At 37.3% G+C, this 21,460-nt stretch overlaps 1 protein-coding gene across 2 annotated transcripts in view; it reads left to right on the forward strand.

Annotated features, from left to right (window-relative positions):
• Positions 1-20,899, forward strand: part of LOC122833458 (metabotropic glutamate receptor 4-like) — a 167,527-nt gene extending 146,628 nt beyond the window's left edge. The window contains exons 8-12 of one of the 2 annotated variants that reach the window (XM_044121020.1): positions 870-1,006; positions 2,219-3,154; positions 15,549-15,795; positions 16,012-16,057; positions 19,155-20,899. In XM_044121020.1, coding sequence (XP_043976955.1) covers positions 870-1,006; positions 2,219-3,154; positions 15,549-15,795; positions 16,012-16,013 — 1,322 coding nt within the window. In that variant the 3' untranslated portion in view covers positions 16,014-16,057; positions 19,155-20,899. The remainder of the gene's footprint in view (positions 1-869; positions 1,007-2,218; positions 3,155-15,548; positions 15,796-16,011; positions 16,058-19,154) is intronic. The other variant, XM_044121019.1, reaches the window with a different exon arrangement.
• The last annotated feature ends 561 nt before the right edge of the window (positions 20,900-21,460 follow it).

The raw sequence follows: 21,460 nt of genomic DNA on the forward strand, positions 1-21,460 counted from the left end.
AAGAAGTTTCTGTGATTTTCCTTTGAGAACTATGCATAAAGTTCTCCTCCAGATTCTGGTAGACAACTTGGTTATTGTTTATTGTGACTCATAATTATGTATTGCCTTAAATGTGGTAAAATGTTTTGTTACGTATAGCTTTAAGAATGTCAAAGCTATACATAAGACAATTTGACAGTCTTAAAATAAGGAAGTAAGATCATTGTTAAAATAAAGTCATTTTTTTTCCACTGACTAGGCCTTGTTCATATAATCTACTAAATTCTAAAAACACTATTTATTATATTTGATCAATATATATTTGATCTTAAACATTATGTCAGTTTTCTCACGTTGTTTCTTCATTTACAGCAGTTTTTATCTCCTTCCACAGTTCTATCTAACCCCAAAGGCATTTTCGGAGTGACCTTTCAGTTGACAGAAACAGCTACATATCAGTTTGCACAATGGAACAGACCTTTCAGTCACTGCACTGATTGGAGTTATAGGCTGTGATATAGAAATATAGAGGCAGACTAGATAAATTGTGGCTGCAACAAAGCAAAAGCCAGTAAATGTTTTTGGTTCCCAACAGTTAATGTGCTATCTCCTATACACCATCACATTCTGCTTTCCAACATAAATAAGATAAAAATGAAAGTCAGGATTGTGTTTAAGGTCTTAAAAGGAAAGACTTTTTTGCACTTAGAGTGCTCAATAGTCCATCCACATTTGTTGGAAAACCTTTCAGATTCAGATTGTGTTCTAATGTAGTAGAATGACAACTGGTGTATCATGAGCAACGGCACAGCTTCCTTTCACAGATCACTGTTCAGTACGCAGAAACCAACAAATGTGTTGTAAATTATAATTGTCTTTCTCACATCTAGGCATAGCTGGCAACCCAGTGCTCTTCAATGAAAATGGAGATGCCCCGGGACGCTACGAGATCTACCAATACCAGATCAGAAACCGAACACCTGAATACAAAGTCATTGGTCACTGGACAGACCAGCTACATCTGAATGTAAGTACTTTCCTTTCCCCTTCAATTTATTCTTCACTTACACTCTGTGGAACGTTTGTGTCCGTGTTTCTAATGAAAATCTATAAAAACCATATTTTTTCAGCACTGAAGCAGCTTGTTAGAGCTGCTCCCAAATCATTTGATAGTGCTAAGTCCCATCTTCAAAGGTATAAATATCCAGAGGGGGCTTTGAATGATTAACAGGGCTGACAGTGATGAAAAGAGAGCCATAAAGGCTTAAGGACAGACATATTTAATAAAATCTCTCCAGACACATTCAGTGACTTAAAAAAAAAGAACATTGTGGGGCGACACTGTCATAAAATAACAGTAATTTACAAATAGAAATGGAAATGTTAATGTTTTTTAAAAGCAAAGGAAAAGGACTTTAACAGGCAGGAGGGCAACTGAATAGCAACTTAAGACTTTTTTTTTTTATTTCTTACTCGCTGACATGTTGTAGAGAAAAGAAATACTTTGAGGTTTGAAGCTGGTACCTGCTGTGCTACTTGGCTGTACTCATTCTTAAGGCAGTATTTAATTAGTGTTCTTTGAGGTCTTAATTAAATGAACATTTAAAGAGAAATTTACCGGCTTTGAACAAACAGCCACAATTGAATAAAACTGATAACAGTAAAGAGGAAAGACCCCGTCTGAAATCAGGGATTTAATTCTTTTTAAGCATGTTTGCGAAAGAGAAAATCCACAAAGGAGACAGATATCTAGAAATAAAATTTGTGCTTTATTTCTCTGATTGATTTTTTTACACAGATATTTTCTCTATAAACCTCAAAAAAGAGAGAAGCACTGCTGTCAAATCCCTGTGGAGAAAACAACATGTTTCCTTTTTCATCTAACATTTTGTCCTTCAGATAATTTCACCTTCCACTGAAACATTTTGCTGAATCTAGAGTGAATGCTGATGTGATGCCTAGTTTGACCTTTTGCACTTACCGCTCAAATAAATACTCACAACTAAGTTTACAGCAGCCAAAGGTCAAACACTCGAACATTAAGTAACTGCCTTCTAGATTCTCTTTGGTCTGCAAAGTTCTCAGGGTCTTTCTGGATCAATAAAGCCTCACAACCTCCATATGCCTCTAATTAAAGAACAGAAGCTATCCACCTTCTCCAATGTAAGAAACTCTACTCAGCTTTTATCTTGCTCTATGTTTCCAACCATCTCTGTTTGTGTTCCTTTCTTCTCTGCAGGTGCGTTCGATGCAGTGGCCGGGTGGAGTCCGTCAGGTTCCAACCTCAATCTGCAGTCAGCCCTGTCAGCCAGGCGAGCGCAAGAAGATTGTTAAGGGCATTCCTTGCTGTTGGCATTGCGAGCGTTGTGATGGATATCAGTATCAAGCAGACACCTACACATGTAAAATGTGTCGCTTCGATTTGCGTCCCAATGAGAATCACACAGGTTGCGTTCCAATCCCCATTGTTAAGCTGGAGTGGAGCTCCCCCTGGGCTGTCATCCCTGTGCTCATCGCAGTCCTTGGCATCATGGCCACTTTGTTTGTGGTGGTCACTTTCATCCGCTACAATGATACTCCAATTGTGAAGGCATCGGGGAGAGAGCTAAGCTATGTGCTGCTAACTGGAATCTTTCTCTGTTATGCCACAACATTCCTGATGATTTCTACCCCTGACGTAGGAATTTGCTCCCTCCGTCGGATCTTCTTGGGCCTGGGGATGAGCATTAGCTATGCCGCTTTGCTCACGAAAACCAACCGCATTTACCGGATCTTTGAGCAGGGCACCATGTCTGTAAGTGCACCCAGGTTCATTTCTCCAGCCTCTCAGCTTGTCATCACATTCACACTGGCTTCAGTGCAGCTGCTCGGGGTGTGCATCTGGTTTGGTGTGGATCCCTCCAAGGCCATAATCGACTATGAAGACCAGAGGACATCCAACCCTGTGTTGGCTCGTGGTGTGCTCAAGTGTGACATCTCTGACCTATCCCTTATCTGCTTGCTGGGCTACAGCATGTTGCTCATGGTTACCTGTACTGTCTACGCCATCAAAACAAGAGGAGTACCCGAGACATTCAATGAAGCCAAACCCATTGGTTTCACAATGTACACAACCTGCATTATTTGGCTTGCATTCATCCCAATCTTCTTTGGCACTTCACAATCAACAGAAAAGGTAAGCTTGAGCCCAACTTATTTTCTGTCAAGATTTTTGGTAACAGACAATACTGTGATGAAAGTATTAGACATTCATTAAATAATCTAAAAATAACCTGAAAAGAAGAATACTAAATATATCAGCTTTGAAGGTTTTGGACCAAACCCTTAATAAAACCAAAACCTTGTCAACCTGTGATCACTGTTCACTTTAGGCTTGTACCTGGCACCAGAGACCACAGGGTCTCTGTGGTATACTTATTTTTCTGAGATCTTACTGATCAAATATGTTGTTAAAGTTACAGTTTATTTTATGGTAACAAGAACTTTATAAATGAATCTTAAGTTATCTTAAAACAAAACTTTGAGGGGATGTCATCTGAAACTTTTAGACTTCAACTGCACAAGCTACTAAATGAAAACAGAGTAATAAACAATATTATTTTATAATGACTCTGAAGGCTGCACGAAAGCTTGTGACTCATATATATGTGACGGCTGTATGCCACATTGCATCAGAGGGCCATGAGCTGTTTTCACAAACACAAGCTCACTCTCATATTCCCATGTCAAATCAATGTGCCCAGCCTCATGAACCATGAGTCTGGATCACATCCAGTGGAAGCTCTGGAAGTCAGCAGGTCAAAAGGGATTCAAAAAAGCCCGGGAAACTCGAGGCCGAGTGTAGACCTCACATTCAGAGGAGACAGTCCGGGTAGAAAGCCAACAGGGTACAACAACAATGACAAATGTGTCAATCCAGTTGAAAGGGTTGTTTTGGCAGATTAACAAAAGGGTCTCTGTGGTTACAACAGAGGACGGTGGTGATGGAAAGACTCATACTGGCATGAACCCTGACAGATGCAACAAATTAATCCTTACCTCCTCCCTCTTGGGATTTAACAAAACAATGCCTGAAAAAGCTGGTTTGGAAAACTGGCTCTCACAGTAAGCTCTGGGAAAAAAACATTCTTGAGAGACCTAGAGTATGTAATCTTTTCTCAAAAAACACCAAAAACAAGTTCTAAAATGTGAAGCATAGCATAAAATTTGTATGTAATTTCAGCCAATTAATAAGGCTAAATTTGGCAATCAGAAATTCCATTTTTAGTCAACATGTAATAGCTTGCAAAAGTATAAATTTCTCTTAAACCTTTTCACATTTTGACTTCAAATTTTAATGTTTTTATGTGATAAGCCATCCCAAACCTTTGCATTATTGATAAGTGGAATGATGATGATTGTAGTTTTTATAACTTTATGTTTATCTCTATACATCTTCCCATCTACTCTGATCAGTTTCCCTGTCTTCTATAAAAGAATGCCACTTTTGTTATTGTTGACCCAGCAAATGTTGGAGACACAAATGTTTACTGTGTTTCCGACATGGCTTTTGGCAAACTTAGGAGGGGACTTCTTATGACTTTTTTTTTCTATTTTGGCATTCTAGAGGGCATGAATAATTTACTTGTCAACAAATGTTCCTTTCTGAGATGAGGATCTTTGCAGCTTTTCAAGTCCAGGCTACTTGTTTGAATAATCCCCTTCTATCACATCCTGCTAGGTACTTTCCTTTACAGGGATTGAACTGTGAAAAGTTCAAAGCTTGGGATAATATTTTATAATCTAACCCTGATTTAAACTTCTCCACAACTTTATCCCTGTCTTACCTATTGTGTTCTTTGGTTTTAACGATGATGTATTCACAATGAAATCAAATTAAACACATTTGGACTCAGTCCACTAATTAGGTTATTTCTGAATACAACTGGTTCTACTGAAATTTAACACTTTTCAGATTTGTATTTATGAAGATGAACACCATTTATTATGATTGCCTTTTTTTGTAAAATTATGCCCTACTTTGTGTGAGTCTACACCATATCATAGTATGTATTTGTAATGTGGCTAAATGTGACCAACTTCATGAGGGATGAATGCTTAAGCAGGTAAATCTACATCAAAATATGCCGTCCATATTTTGAGCAAAATTTCTAGAATAATTTGTAAAAAAAAAAAAAAGGTAATGTTTAAAATCAGCAAGCAAGCTGATTACATTCTGGTTGCATTTTGTTACATGTCCTGCATACATCTTGGATAAATACACTAAAAAGCGTCACCATCACTTCTCATTATTCATGATAACAGAAGTGGCATACACAGCGGAGGGGAAGCAGTCCAAGTGCTAAGCCCCACATTATTTTTTAATGCGAGTGATGCACATCTTAAGTCGCATGTCAACAGGAGCCATGGATATCAGCGAGTTCTTTGTTTAATCATTCCATCTAGTCTCTCTGAAGATGAAAGAGAATTATACAGTCACAGAGAGACGAAACAGCTTTTTTTGAGGATGAGGTAATCCATTAGCCAGCATGGCTTTGAATTGATAAACAGAAAATGAAGGGAAACTCTTTGAAGGGTTAATGAAGTCTTATATTTAGTTTTGTGCACTATCCATCAGATGAAAGTTATTTCCAAACCCTCAAAAACACTTCTAGGTACAGGCTTATTTCAATTGCTCTCCCTTTCTTGCTCCAAATTATATAAGATGCTTGTCACCTATTAGTTTCTGTAGACAACTGTACACAATGGCTAGGAGATAGTTTTACTTTTATCATTTTCAAAATGTTCTGACATTGCCCTGAGCGATCTTAAGGTAAGATCCATAATGGTACACAAAATGGAAGTTTAGCTCTAGGGCAAAGTTATTTTTTTTCCTTATTCTGTTCTCCTTTGAGAGAAAATAAGCATGTGCAATATCTAACCAGGTTCCTACAAATTTTAAGTGTCAACACCAAAAAAACTCAATTGAACTTGCTCAGTAATTGGTTGCTGCTTGTCAAACTGTGCTTAATAGAGCCTAGGTCCGGTGACTGCTTTACGAAGGTGTTCCACATTTAATGTCAGAAAGTATCTTCATTACACATGTTTAACACCACCAACGGTACCAGTTCAAATGCAACCAAAAGAAAAAATAAATAAATAAATCACTTTAAGATCAGATTTTGCAAAAATATACATTGTATATATTGTAACTGTGCAGGTCAATGATAGCTGGGAAGTTACCAAATTTCTCAACCGCAGTCCCAATTTCGCTCCAGCTCCTCTCCTTATCATTACTGTTGATATTCCTTGTACGAAATGTTGAATAAACAATCATGTTGTTTCCACATTAGGGCTGAAACGATTCCTCGAGTGATTTGAGTACCTAGATTATTAAAATTCCTCAAGGAAAATTTATCTGCCTCAAAGGTTTGTTAAATGATATTTTATTATTTAGCGCACCGTGTTCTGGCTGGGTTATTACTTGCGCTGTGCAGTGCTCTCACTTCCGCCTGAGTTGTTGACGAAAGCTTAGCATTCAGTTTTCAAGTTCGACCTGGGAGAATTTTATTGATTGATGATAATGTCTGGGTCTTTGTCGTTTTTCGGGGCACCAATAAGCATTCTTAAAATGACTGGCACGATGCCTGGAGTACGGTAGTTATTTCTCCTCCTGGAGCTGCTGCCTGATGGCCAGTGTTCAGAGTGAACAGCGGCGAAGAGCGCCCAGGTGTATTTAGACAGGTGAGCAGATAGACTGAACACTACGTTTGGCTGCACATTAGATAATTAACGTAAGTGTAGCTTTACGGACGAACCGGAAAATGTATTTCATATCATCCTGGTCTCAACAAATGGGTGGTGAAGCTCATCATGGCGGCACGTAGCTAGTAGATGTTTCTGTGTGTGACGAATGAAGGTGTCAAATCCCGTCGCTTACATAAACCCAAAAGCTATAAATATCTGGACAAGGTGAGAGTTCATCTATTCAACTGACTGAAGGTGAATATACAAACCAAAAGCTGGAGTATTTTTTGACCTGCTGGTAATCAAAGGAATACGGTTTAATTTCAATTACTAGCCTGTCCATCTCTAGTTGTAAGGACGGAACATGTCAAAGCAAATACACTTTATCTTCATCACATTATAAATGACAGGCTCTATAAAGCCTCACAGACCACATCGACATGTCTCTGAACAATAAAATGATTCACATCTTCCTAATTTACCTTATCTTACAACCTCACCGTTCTAATCACCAGTTTATAATGCTTCTCTGCAGCAGCACTACAAGCACTATCATTTCTGTGTCATCTGGTGTAGGGATTGATGTAGCGAGTGCAATAGGAGGCTTTCTCTGTCATTCAAATGAGGACATCTGGTCTATCTATGGGGGTTCATCAACAGGCTTTATACTACCTTCAGGAATAGATGTGACACCTGCTTACCTGGAGAAACAGTCTAAATCAGTGGCTGTCTGTAACACTGAGGCAAGAGGAGGGGCGTCAGACAATGGCCATGCATTGGAATGAGGCTCCAGCACAATGGGCTCAGTTCGAATTCAATCAGCCCACACAAGCAGGTCCTGCCATTACAGTGCATGAATGGCCTGATTAATTGAGTGGTGTTATATATTTCCCTCATGAAGCCTCCACCACACTATTGGCACTGTCAACAGAAAATGCTGTTGGCACACCAGGCAGACAAAGAGTGGGAGTTACAGTGAGTTCAGCAAGACTAAAAAAGTCAAACAGGCGTGTGCTTGTGCTATGTGTGTGTTACTCAGTGTGGATTTCTGCTACCTGCTACTACTCCCCCAATTCCCAGTGCTTTCAGTGTCTCTGCATGGTAGAGCTCAACTCGACTCTCTTTTTCTTTGTTTGTCCTCTAGAGATAGTACTTTGTACTTGGGTTGAAGTTTCAAGCAAGCTAAGCTAATACTAGACAGCGATTTTGAAGCAGTGCAGACCACTGAGATTCATCACATGTGGATGTTAGAAAGTCTCTCTAGCAACTTGAACCATTACACTCAACTTGTTCTCTGGAGAAACATATTTCCAAATATGTGCCTGGATCAGAAATTTGTTTATATAGATATAGAGGGGTAACACCAGGTTGTGAATTGTCATGAGAGCACAGCAACATCAGTAGCTTCCATGTATGCTTATATGGCAATCTTCGATCAAATATTGCTGTCAGATTTGTTAATTCAATTTCCACTTAAAACGTAAGAGAAAAAACTGTGTTCTTCAATCACAGCAGTTTAACTTGGTAGAAATTCAGCTGATTCATCTAAGTTGAAGGCTTCAGCATCTGCATTCAAAGGCAAAACAACTGAAAATCAAGTTTGTGAATCAACAAACTTCATGCAGTGAAAAAAAAGCCAGTTCTCTCTTCTGATCTGTAACAATAACAGCATTCGGCCTGTCACAATAACAAATTTTGCTGAGCGATTAATTGTCTCAAAAATTATTGTGACAAACGATAATATTTTTTGAAGACCTTTTTACACTGATTTAATGAAAATGATGTAATAATACATGTGATTTCCTGCCAAAGATAGATACACTTTATTTTAAAAAGAACATTTAACACTGGAGCTGATTAAATAAACAAAACAGCCAAAAACAAAAGTAAAATGGATTCTCAGTTTCCTCTAACAAAAATATACTTGAATAAAAACACCAAAGTAGAAATAAATACTGCATTCAACCAAAAGAGTGCAGATTATGAAGTCTGTATACTATATTACCCTTCAGTAATCATTAGATTTAAATAAGGAAGAACATTTCATGCAAAGAATATAGAAATGACAAGAGGAGGAGTTGGAGCGAAATTGCTACGCAGTTGATGAACCCTGGTAACTTTGCAGCTGTTTCAGCGTTAATGTGCCTGGACATTACACTAAGGATATGAGGAAGGGAGGGTCAGTGGAGAGCACCGGAGTTGAGCCTTTTTTCATTCAGTGTCATCAACAGAAAGAGAAAAAGGCCGGAAGAGACGATAAAGCCGATAATTAAAATGACATTGATAGTTTCAATTTATTGTACGATTAATTGATTTATCGTTTATCGCGACAGGCCTAAACAGCATTATTCACATTAATATCCCACAGGCCTAATATTGAATAATAATGATTAATGCAATGGAGCAGAAGGAGCTGAGTGACACCCTGGACTTCACACAGCAGGTTTTGCATTCATTAGGCCTGCAGTGCTACACCCTCTGGGCATCAACTGCTGACCTCTGGGCAATCCAATAACGTGAACAGGCCGTGGAGCTAATCAAGGCCAAAGAATTGTGATCTTTATAAATGACACTCTCCTGTGAAGCACACATTATTGTGTCCCCTTAGGCTTCTATTTGTTTATTGGCTTAATTAGAGTGCAATTATAGTGACTTCTCATGCAGCAAGCCCTTCTGTTGAACATTTCCATAGCATGCTGAGAAAAACCACAGTGGCTAAAATACAGAGTGAGATCACATAGTTTAAATTAATCTTATAATGTAAACTGTGAAGCAAAGGTCCTCCCTGGGTCACTGATTTAAAACATACTCCATTGAGAGTTAGTACTCTTTAAAATACCAGTTGAGTTGCCCTTTCTCTAAACAGTCATCTCTACCACAAGTACTGATGGACTTGTGTTGTTTTTCTTGCATGCAATTCAGTGATTAATGATGCTATGAGCTGCTTCGTCTCTGTCGTGTTTTGCCTCGAGCATGATCTGCTGAAGGTGGTATGATGACAGAAACGGAAGATATACAGCAGCCCTCGTTTACGATCTCCACTCAGTGAATGCTCAGGTGCACTGCAATCCTGGGAAACAAATTAATGGATTGAGTACCGGTATAGAATTTAGCCGGACAGTAAAAACAGGAATGCAGCCTCATGAGGCAGACTGGGGATGGACGTTTCTCTTCTAATGGCACATTTACAGCACTTGATGAAATACCAGACAGAAATATACTGACTCAAACACCTTTGTAATTTAACTGATACAAATCATGCAATGACAATATAAAATTAGGTTTTCTGGGGGGCTATGGTGTATATTACGAAATAGATGGCCTCAAAAGCAAAGAACCTCGTTTTGTTATATTGACACATCATGCCAAGACATCAGCCACAAGTGGATCTACCAAACGAACAGCAACTCTAAACATAGTGTCAGATTAATAACATTGTAGCTTAGGGATCAAAAGGACAATGTTTAGGACGGCCCTGATCTCAGTCTCATAGAGAATCAATGTTCATACACAGCAGGCTTTAATAATAGTGAGGGTGTGTTCTTCCTGTTTGTATTGTCCAGTCTGTTTCATTGTTGTCTTGCTTCATGTGCAACCTTTCAAAGGTAGAATTTTGTAGTCTTTTGTGCAGATTTATAACAATGTTCCTGTTATTTGGCATACATGGGAACTGAACTACACATAATCTTACACTCCTGGCTTTGAATGTTAGTGCTAGGAAGAGAAAATCTGCACATTATAAAATCCTAATCTATTTTTGAGAGATATTCTAATGGTTTCGAGACTTACTTCAGATTTATTTGTTGGCTCCTTTTTTAATTTGTTCTAACCGTACTCTCCATGTTTCAGTGTTCACTTTCAATCTATCAGACAACCACTGAATAAAGTAACAGATTTCAGTGTGTGTTTTTTGTGTACTTTATATTTGTTAATGTGAGTAGGAGATTTGTTTGAATAGTCAATCCTTACGAAAACCAAGCCTCAAGCAGTACACTGGTTAATACTCTGAAGCTGGGAGGGGACCACTGCAGCTGTTCTTTCTTTCATACTGCCACCATTCTTCCAGTCTGTTCTTTAGCCAACAGACTCACAAAGTACCTTGGTTGGAGTCTGATGAGATGCAGTCAGTCTGGAGAGAGAGTGCCCTGGAGACTTACAAATAATAATAAAAACAAACTAGATATTCAGGACAAGGTCACGTCTGGGAGAGTAAATGCTACTTTCCATCCAGTTACTAGAAGGAGTGCTGAATAAATGTAACGTCATAGAAAAAAACAATTAAATCCTGTGCATGAAGGATTTTATGAGCTGATTCTAATTTCATGCCACGTGGAAATTACAGATTCTGACTTGCTGGTGTGTCTGCTCAAATCATTTATATGACTATTTCAGCCAGCCGTGCTTTAATTAGTTCTAAATCAGTTTTCATGGTAATCTAAGAACAATATCAGTTGCTCAAGCTGAGATTCACATCACATTTTCCTTCAGGCAGAGCTACATGAAGCAAAACTGCTCCTGGATTCTTTAGAAACAAAATGAGCACAAGTGATTTGTTTTTACTTTTAAATTAACAACCCTGATTAAACAAAAAAATAAAAATCCATATCTTAAAGTGAGAAGCCCATTTGTCAGTGCTTGATTAGAAACTTGCATGGGAAAATACAGTGAATGGAGCATGGATACTCCGTGAATTTGTGTATAAATAAACCGATCCGCATCTGACCTGTAAATAAACTGCTAACACAAGTGTAATCGAAAACATATGATTGATTTTAAACAAATAAAGATGGTGTTAGAGCAAAAAATGTGATTTAACTAATGTTTTCATTCCAAGACATTGCCTGGCAGTTGGGTAAACTGAATCATCCAACTTACAATTGACAGCATGAACATTACAATTTCTTTCTGATTTGTTCAAATCTTTCAGCAGCCGTCTTTTTTTTTTCTTACTTTCCCTCTCCATTGGTGTGGTGTAACTGACGTCTTTTAGTCTTTTAAGCACAGGCGTCCAATTATGCATCATGCGACCCCCAATGAGACTATGCATCGGACACAATGAATGAAACGTGGGTTTGCAAGAAAACCTATTAACGGCCGTTCCGATAACCATCATCTCTGTGTGGCGCTTCTTCTTTTGTAAAGACAGCCAGCATGAAGAATGTCAAATTGTAATCTCTTTGCTTTGTAGTACAGCTCAGTGCTGAGTCAGACCTGCAGAGAAGTGTTCTGAGGTGACAGAGCTAACTACTGCTCCATTGATCGGCCCGGTGATGTAGCTCAAGATTGAAAATTGTGTTGTAATCCCAAAATGCCTCATGTAAACAGAAAGAATCTATAACCTACCACTTCTAAACTTAAACTTGATATATAGGAATAATTTCCAAACTATTTCACACAATCACTAGGACAAAATGCAGTGGATATTTACACAGTTAAATTATTGGATCTGATACACAACCATCCATCCATTCATCCATTTTCTGAACACCCTTCGTCCCGAATGGGGTCGGGAGGGTTGCTGGTGCCTATCTCCAGCTGCGTCCCGGGCGAGAGGCGGGGTTCACCCTGGACAGGTCGCCAGTCTGTCGCAGGGCATGATACACAACCATTTGGATAAATTAAGATATTGGTTTAAAATGTTTTAACCAATCACAAATTAAAGAGGTTATCTATGTACCCTAATAGCACAGACCCTCTCTCTTTGGCAAAAGAGATAAGATAAAGTAATTCATTTCAATAATTCAAAAAGCAATGCTCCTTCTTATCGTACATTTCCTTCCAGATCTTCTTAATATTGGATACAAGCTCCTGTGAAAAAACTGATTCTTTAAACAGTCAGTAATTAAACTTACTGACTGTCTGCTGGACAACAGTTAAATCAACAGTGTTGTCCATAACAATGTAGGCCATAATAGTGCAGTTTTAAAATGTTTGCTTTAAACTGATCTTATTGAACATTCTCTGAAAATCTGATAAACACTTCTGATTAATTGAAATCCACCTATAAAAGCAACACAGAGAAATAAACCTGATAAGACAGAATTTCAAAGATATTTTTCTCTCATCTTACTTGTTTTAAATTGGACTCCATTTTATGCACATACACAAACAGTTTATTTCTGTTGGTTTTATAGATTTGATTTTGAAAAAGAAATAAAAGTACATTACCATCCCAGTATGAGACTATTTTTCAGTTGGAAATAATTTTAGGAGGTCTTTCAGATGTCAGTACCGCAGCTAAAAAGACACTATAGTTTTCATAAGTTTAGTTTTAAAGTTCATGCCTGTAATCCTGGGGCTCATTAGCTGCATCAGTGGCTGTACTTCTTGTCTGCTGTCAGGCAGTTGAACCTATCTTCAACCACTTTAAAAATCCCAGTTTAGCATTAGCATTAACCTTGCTTATCAGAGCATTTGCCAAAGAGATTCATCAAGTTTTTACTGCAGCATTTGTTAATGTGACTGAACCAAAACAAGAGATGAAACAGCAAACTTAACTATAGTTGGAACTGTACTCACTGTACAGTTTGTTAAACGTTTTTTGTTTGTTTGTTTTTTTTTTTTTTTTTAAGTAAAACTTCTGTAATTCCACCATAATCTAATAAGGAACATTTAGTTTCTACAAATAAAAAAGTATATAAGTACATTCAGCTAGTTAAATTAGAATACATAATTCTGAGTTAACAACATAATTCTACAGATGAGTAGATCAACAAAAAAAGTTGCATCGTACAAAAAGGTTATTTACATGATATTCAATGCTGCTTAGTGATTTTCTAAAACAATCTGTGTGGTTCTTATCATGTACCAATTTTACTTTTCTTTAAATTTGGAAGTTGTAATTTCCAAGTTACACATTTGGAAAATCTAAGAAAACCTCTTGAAATGTAAATGATGACTTTGAAAGTCAGACATCTCTAATTATTCCTGGGTTCTGGTTCAATATAGCTGCATATCTGAAGAGTAGCTAAAAGGTGTTGGAATAAATTGTTTATTTGCACTTCTGACAGTTTATAGCTCATTAATCCAGAGTCGCCCACAACCCAACACATTTCTATCTGTGAGGTTAAATGCTGGAAATAAATAGATATGTATTTTATTGACTTCCTTTAGGAATAGTAGGTAGGCTGGGCACTGAACACAACACTTAGGAAGTCCTAATGGTTTTATTCTCTCAATATTATAACTCAAATGAGATCATTTTGAGATTCCAGATCCAACCTTAGCTTTTTCACTCACCTAAGATTCACAGTCACCTTAGGTGTGAGGGTTTATTTTTGTGGCTCTTGCACCAGCTCATTGTATGACGCTTCTTTGATCTTGTTGAGATTATTTAAATATGGCATCTGCAAATTAGCTAGTTTGCAATGTCCCTGAATAAATAAACAAGATTAAGTAAACAACCCAATCCGACCATTACCTGATTTTTTGCAACATTAGAATATATGTCATAACAACCATCACATAATTAGCATTAACAATTTAAATAAATTATTAAATTTCCTAAAAGACAAAGCTGTGGAATCTGAGTTTGATTTTGTTTTCTTTTTCCACATCATACATCAATTTAACACAAAAATGATCAGACACTTAAGAGACTACAAAAATATCCTAGTTTCTAAAACAATGATGAAAGATATATCAAAAAATTCCTCTCAGTACAATCCATAGACACCAGAAAGCATTAGAGAGAAATAAATTAATTTTAACAAAATAAGTGTCCAACAGGACAAGACTCTAAACTTTTACTTTTCAGTTGACTGAGTTGATGCAGGGTCAGTTATCATGTAAAACACATTTACATGAACAAAAAATAGAGTTCTAGGGTTTCTAAAATATTTTTTGAATAAAATTTTGTGACTGGAGTAGTTTGCAGAAATCTGCTTTGACTGAATGCCATGAGTTCATGTGGTTTTTCCAAAGTTTTTTCACCTTATTCACAAATGTATTAAAAAGTAAATAATTTTTTTCAGAAATTATTTAAGCTATTCCTTTAAGGGCACCTAGCTATCTGACCTGCACCCTATGATTTAAACCAGTCATGAGAATTTTGATATGAATCTATTATTTTTTTATCCATCCAATACGGCCATAATTATGTAGCATAAAGTGTTATTTTGTCGTTAGTCCTGATATCCACAGTATTACAAGTCTGTAGAGGCTAAAATGCAACTTTCCCAAGGTAAAATATCTGCTTTTAATGGCTCAATTGTGACTTATGTTTCTGTCATGAACAGTCAATAAACAGTTGGAACTCATAAGTTAAAAGTGAATTACTCCAAAACTGAATGTAACTGATGTATATCTTTTCCTCTTCCTCGAATCTTCCATTAACATGACTCATTAATTTGCTGCAGCTTTGCAGACGATTAAAATGGAATGAGTGAGGCTGATATTTAGAGTTACCCTCCCCCCCGGTTCGCAGGATTTGACCATGCGTAAAATTTTCATGAGCTTGTTTCTTTTTATGAGTCTGCTTGTTATGAATAATAGCAATGTCCAATTCACTTGAAGTTATGAAATCGGTTTCCAGCTTTACGTGATGGTCATATTAAACCATCATTGCAGGAAATTTAGTAAACATGCTGGCCTTGAGTTGCTCAGCACAGACTTCATAAAAGAAGAGATGCTTCAAGGAGGTTTTATCACATTGGTTGTATTACAGAATTTTCAACTGGACAAAGAAGAAAACAGGAACTACTCAAATAGCAGCCTGGCTTACCCATGGCTCATTGGATGCTTTTCATTCTAATGACTTAAAGCAGATGTCACTTGTTCGTTATGGTGGTTATTTAGAAAAATCTGTTTGTTTTAGCTGTTTTTCTGGTGTTTGTTTTCCGCAGATGTGCATCCAAACAACCACACTAACCATCTCTGTGAGCCTGAGTGCTTCGGTGTCCCTCGGGTTGCTCTACATGCCCAAGGTCTATGTGATTCTTTTACACCCAGAGCAGAATGTGCCAAAGCGCACTCGCAGCCTGAAGGCTGTGGTTACCGCTGCCACCATGTCCAACAAGTTCAACCCCAAGGCTGGACTCAGACCCAACGGAGAGGCCAAGACTGAACTATGCGAAAGCCTGGAAACACAATGTAAGAACACAAATGCAAATCAGATACCCGTACACTGAAGACCCACAATGGTTTGTTTTCCAGAAGTCTTCTGTCCTTTTGTATGCAAATCAAACTCAATGTATGCTGTGATATAAATCAGAAAGAAAAAAAGATTACTTTTGAAAAACTGAGTAGCAAGATCCTTGAAACTTCACTGAATCTAGTAAATGTGTCACTCTTGCTGTTTTGATGCAGAGGCCAAGAGGGTATTGGTGTTAAGAAATAACTTTGGGAGTTTAAGGTGTGTTTTGCTATTGCTATATTATCAATAAGAAATATGGTGTTTTCTGATGTCTGTACATCTTACGTCTCTTACCGTTTTACTAAACTACATCTTATTCCATTTAACATTTCACTTCCAAAACGCATCTTTTCATATGTCTCTGTTTATACTGTTTGTGTTCTTGCCTAAATAATGAATTATTCCCTTTATTAGCATGATGCTGATTGATTAGCAGTTAAATACAACAGTCCTGTTTGCACCCCGACCCAGTCTTATCTTTCAGTTGCTTTCCACCATCTACCTCATGAGTGATGGGAAACAGTTGTTTTTTCCCATTTTGTAACAATTAATTTGTTTCGCCTCCACACGGGTAATTTTTTTTCCAAAATATTTAATTTTGTTGTTGCATCCATTTAGTGTCTAATTGTAAATGTTCAGTGTGTACAGAGCATATTGCTAAACTACACATTTAGAAGTGTAGACAAACAACACAAGTCTATTGTTAAATCAACTTTTTTTTGTACATATTAGTAACTAATGATGTTTTCATTGGCTTTAGTAAAATGAGAGATGGCTTTAATATGCCTATTTAAACCAGACATCTTCCAAAAAACTAACCCTGCCCATTCATAAATCATGATATATGTCCTCACCCTGCACTTTATAATTGAAAAAACGCAATGAAGCAGTTTAGGATGATAGCAGGTATTGCGCGGCATCACCGTCAAAACTATGCATTAAATTTGAAAGGGGTCCTTGCACGCCACTGTTTTAAAAACAAAATTGCATGCTAACCTAGCGCAGTTGCTTCATTTATATTTCTCACCTTCTTATTATTCTTCTAAATAATTATTGTTGAGTCTTGTCTAAGCTTGTAAATCCTGCTCTAGACTGATTGCAAAAAAAACGCCTAATCTTTTTGGATGAGATTTCCTGAAAACATATGGCTGATCTGGCTTTACAATCATTTGTTGTCTTTGAATGCTGTTGCTGTTGCTGGTTCCTTTTGTCCACTTCCCAAGCAGTTTATCTTATACAAGCCTTATTTTTTGAATGAAGTCATCAATGGTTGCATTACAAATGCTGCCACATCAAAATAGTTAAGCATATACAGCATAATAACAACCAAAAAGTATATCCATTTTTTCTCCAAAAATTAAAACAAGACTGAATGTTTTATAAGCCTAAAAAACTATCACCCTGCGCCCATTAAATTGCCATTAAACTTAGTTTTTGAAGAACAAACAAAACCAGTAATCAGCAATGTCATTATTGTTCTTTGGTAACAATTTTTTGTAATTTTCCTACATTCAAAGCCTCCTTCCAAGTTTTCAAACATATTTCAAAGGAATTGAGACAAGCACAAATTCTGAATATCTGAACACAGCAGCAAGGCCGCCTTGCTTCAAACTTTTAGTCAAATGGGAAAAAAAGAGAAGCTTCTCCTTTTATGTTCATTTAGATCAAATATTTAGTGCTTAATTCAATTTCTTTACCATTTTTATCAAGTTTTCTTCTAGAGTTATCCAAAACAAACAAGCCAACTTTCTCTTGACCATCTTAAGAACTGGCAGGGAGACAGGCTCAAAATTCTCTTTATTTTTTTTAATCTGAGCTATTGCACCTATTTGTGGTTTTTTAATATTACCTGGTAATTTAAACATCTTTTTTAGTTTACTCTTATTTAGATCTCATGAGACAGAATAGTTCAAGACTGACCTGCTATACAAAACAGAAATTAACTGCCATTTGTAATGCTCCTGCTACCGATCAGAAATTAGTGCAAAGCATTCACAAATTCAGCCTGTTGTTTGAAACACCCTGAAAAATTAAGCTTATTATTAAAAAATGGAAATATGAGGTAAATGTAGTTGGTGTATAAAAATGGTATTTTCTTACAGAAAGTTAGATAACAATAGACCAGATCAAACATTTATTGAAAAACAGATTTCAGTGACAGAGCAATCCTTCTGTGGAAAAACCAACTGAGCAAAGAACTGGCTCTACAATGAGCTCTAGTTAGCCCTGGATCTGTATTTGTGGAAAAATCTCCTTTAAGAAGCAAAGACTTCAACAAGTAGCAAGTTGTCCTCTGACTATTCCTAATACCAATAAAAGTGTACTGTGGCACAGCCAGGATTTATTAAAGAAAAGTACATAATGAAAAGTGAGGGAGCAAAAATACTTATGTTGTGTTCAAAGCACTCTTCTGCTGCTTGCCTTGGGCAGGAAGCAATTTTAATCAGTTTTCTCTGTCAACAGAAATCAATTCACTCAGTCTGGTCTGAACCTGGCCTGAAGATGGAATCAGGGCTTTTGTTGCACATATTCAAGCTTCAGTCCCGTCTATTATTTTAACACCAAGAATGGAAGTGTTTTCTTCTGCATACAGAAAAAGAGCTGACGCTTTGTTTTTTTTACCTAAAAAAATGTATGACAATGCAAAACAGTAACAAAAGCACAATGCTCAGTTTACAGTAGAAAGTGTTCATGTAAACAAACACACCACCATTATTTCTGTTCCAGATTTAGGGTTTAATTGGGCCTTTTGTTACCATAAGTGGTGCGAAGGCAAAAGACACAGAATTGATAGCTGGATACAATTTATCCAGATGGGATTTCAGTTTCCAGAGGTTGTACAGTGCTTGGCTATTTCAATAAGAACCATTTGTCATTGTCAACGCTGGTGTGGATGAAATTGAAAAATTCCTGTCTAGGGCAGCTCCCACAACAGCCGAGATCTGGTTGCAATATGTCAGGATTTATCTGCTCCACCTCAGTGAATCAGCTAACACGGTATGGGGACACAACTGGATAGCTGACTTTTGACAGTTGCAAGAAAAAAAAGGTGGCAAGGTCTCTGTAGACAATGCATGTATACAGTATCACATAAATAAAAAAACAGAAGAGAAATATTAGGAATTACTGATTTTATTTCATTACTGTCGTGTGGTGGCTGAAAACTATTAAGCTTTTATTTTTATCCATTTTTTGACATTTCATGTAATAGTTGATACATCAGACAAACAGCCAAAAGAAAAACCTTCAAATGGTAGATATTCCTCTTTCTCATGTATTTGAGTCTCAGTTCCCTCTCTTATTTCTTCTCTTTCAGCCTTCTCCACAAAGCAAACCTACATCAGCTACAGCAACCATGCAATCTAAGGGACAAAGGTTCTTATCTCAATTCAAGATTTCCACCCCGGCGGAGAAAAAAAATACACGCAGTGGAATTTCACAGCTGAAAAAAAAAAAAGAAGTGTCATTGTGTAGTGGGAGATCACACAAGCATTGCCCAAAGACATGACACGCTGAGCAGAATCCACAAAGAGGGGTGGAGATGGACAAAAGAGACGAAGGGGACAGATAACTACAATTTTAAGGTTCCATCTTCTGTCAACCAAGAGTACACACACGCTGACAAAAAAAGAAAAATACTAACAGGACAGAGGCCTGGAGACTGAAAGATGGAGTTTTTCTTTACATTTCAGTTTTGCCGTCTTTTAGAGACTCTTGTCATTTTACGCACTGCTGACTGGAACTGACTCCAAATTTTCTTAGTGTTATCTTCAAGTACTTTAAAGGCATCACAAGGGATTAATCAACACCAAAAAGGCATGAAGACATGATCCAGTGACTTCTAAAACGGGCTTCTGTTTGTTTTTATTCATAATACATTCCAGTCTCATGGCTCAGATGACTGGGAACAGGGATCATCTCAACAATGCAGCAGATCTGTACCAGACTACATGTGTTTTTCTGTCCTCTTTCAGGGTCCAACTGAGTTAAGAAGGACCACATTTACATAAGAGGATATTTGCCGTTTTTGAGCATGCCAGTTTCAACATCCTGTATTGTGTTGTTTACCAAATAAAATAAGGAAAAAATGAAGAAGAAAAAAATACAATATCTTTGGAATGCTTTTAAACTTTGTTGCAGCGTTGTTAAAATTGTTTAGGCACAAGCCTACTGTACGTTCAAAAATCTGTTCTCAATTGGTGAAAAGGTCTAGTGAGTGATTGTTTATCTGTGCTTAAGTGAGATCATGATTTGTATTAACAGCTAGCCTAAAAGGCTGCCACTGCCCTCCTCATACCTGTATGTACTTTGAAACGGTGGACCACGGTCTGTGTTTTAGCCGTGGGGATCTCACTGTGAGCCGTCATCAAGGATGACCCTTCCATCACTGCCATCAGTTACCCTCCTGGCCATATGAGAAAACGTAAGGCTGAAGCTTAGCTGTACAGATCCATTAGCAAGGGAATTAAGATGAAGTACGCCCTTGAGGAGATCGTACAGCTTGTCCTGAGGATGATCTCCATAATGGGCCGACTACAGAAAAAATTCATTACTGTACATGTCCTCTTCTGGCACTCTCATGATAAGAGGGAGGGGTAAGGAAGTTGTAAAGCTTTTCAACAAATGAAAATCAAATTGCAAAAGATATGCTATATATCTATCAATCCACCCCCAGCTCGCTGAATAGATTAATATCTGGCTTTGTGCAGTATAACAGCCCTCTGATGTCTTGGAGAAAATGTTGTGGGGTCATTTGTGTTGTGAGTTCAGTGCTGCTTCTCATGCCTCCCTCTTTATTACTTTCAACACCATTTGTGTTGCAGAGTAAAATGTGAGTGCTGACCAAATTAAATGGCAAGTTAATATATGTTATTAAATAGATTGATGATGTCTGCTTTATGTCCTGACATATCCTAAAATTGAGGAAAATGTACAAAAAGATGCAGTGCCTGGCTATATGACTATGTATTTGTAAAACCTCAAGAGAACTTAAGAAGTGTGTGAAGCATGTTTAGTTTTTTTTATACAAAATTTATTATTTCTATTAAAAATGTTTTAAAACATCTGCGTCCAATTTTAGGATTTTGTCTATGAAAAGCTGGTTTGTGTTTCTGTTTATTTGATCAGTTGGGTGAAACAAGTCTCTTTATTTTGCAAGAAGGGGGAAAAAAAGGAAAATAATGTCAACAATTGCCTGGAAAATATATTTTATAGCAGGAGCTTTGATGATGGCACTAGAAAATGGTGACTCAGAGGAAGAAAACATGAAATTATTTTAAATCAAGGCTTAGCCGCGCTTAAATCTGAGGTCTTTGAAGGCAGCATGCTTGCCGCCGTCATCATCCTCCTGCCTTTCCTTACAAAAGGATTGAAAATAACAGTTGTTACATAGCAAGTGTGCTAAATGCATGTCCACATTGCACAATTACAACAATATACATGGGGGAGTGTACATTATCCTCCCACAACACGACGGAGAGACAGTGGAGGGTAACATCATGAGATAGTAGGGATTTACATAACACACAATCACGACTCCTGTTTTCTGCATGTTTTGAACACCAATCTATTCTACATAAAACTTATAGATCTAGATCATCTGTCCTGATAAAGTCAAAACAT

This window comes from Gambusia affinis, linkage group LG07, assembly GCF_019740435.1.
Source record: "Gambusia affinis linkage group LG07, SWU_Gaff_1.0, whole genome shotgun sequence".
Classification (NCBI taxonomy): domain Eukaryota; kingdom Metazoa; phylum Chordata; class Actinopteri; order Cyprinodontiformes; family Poeciliidae; genus Gambusia; species Gambusia affinis.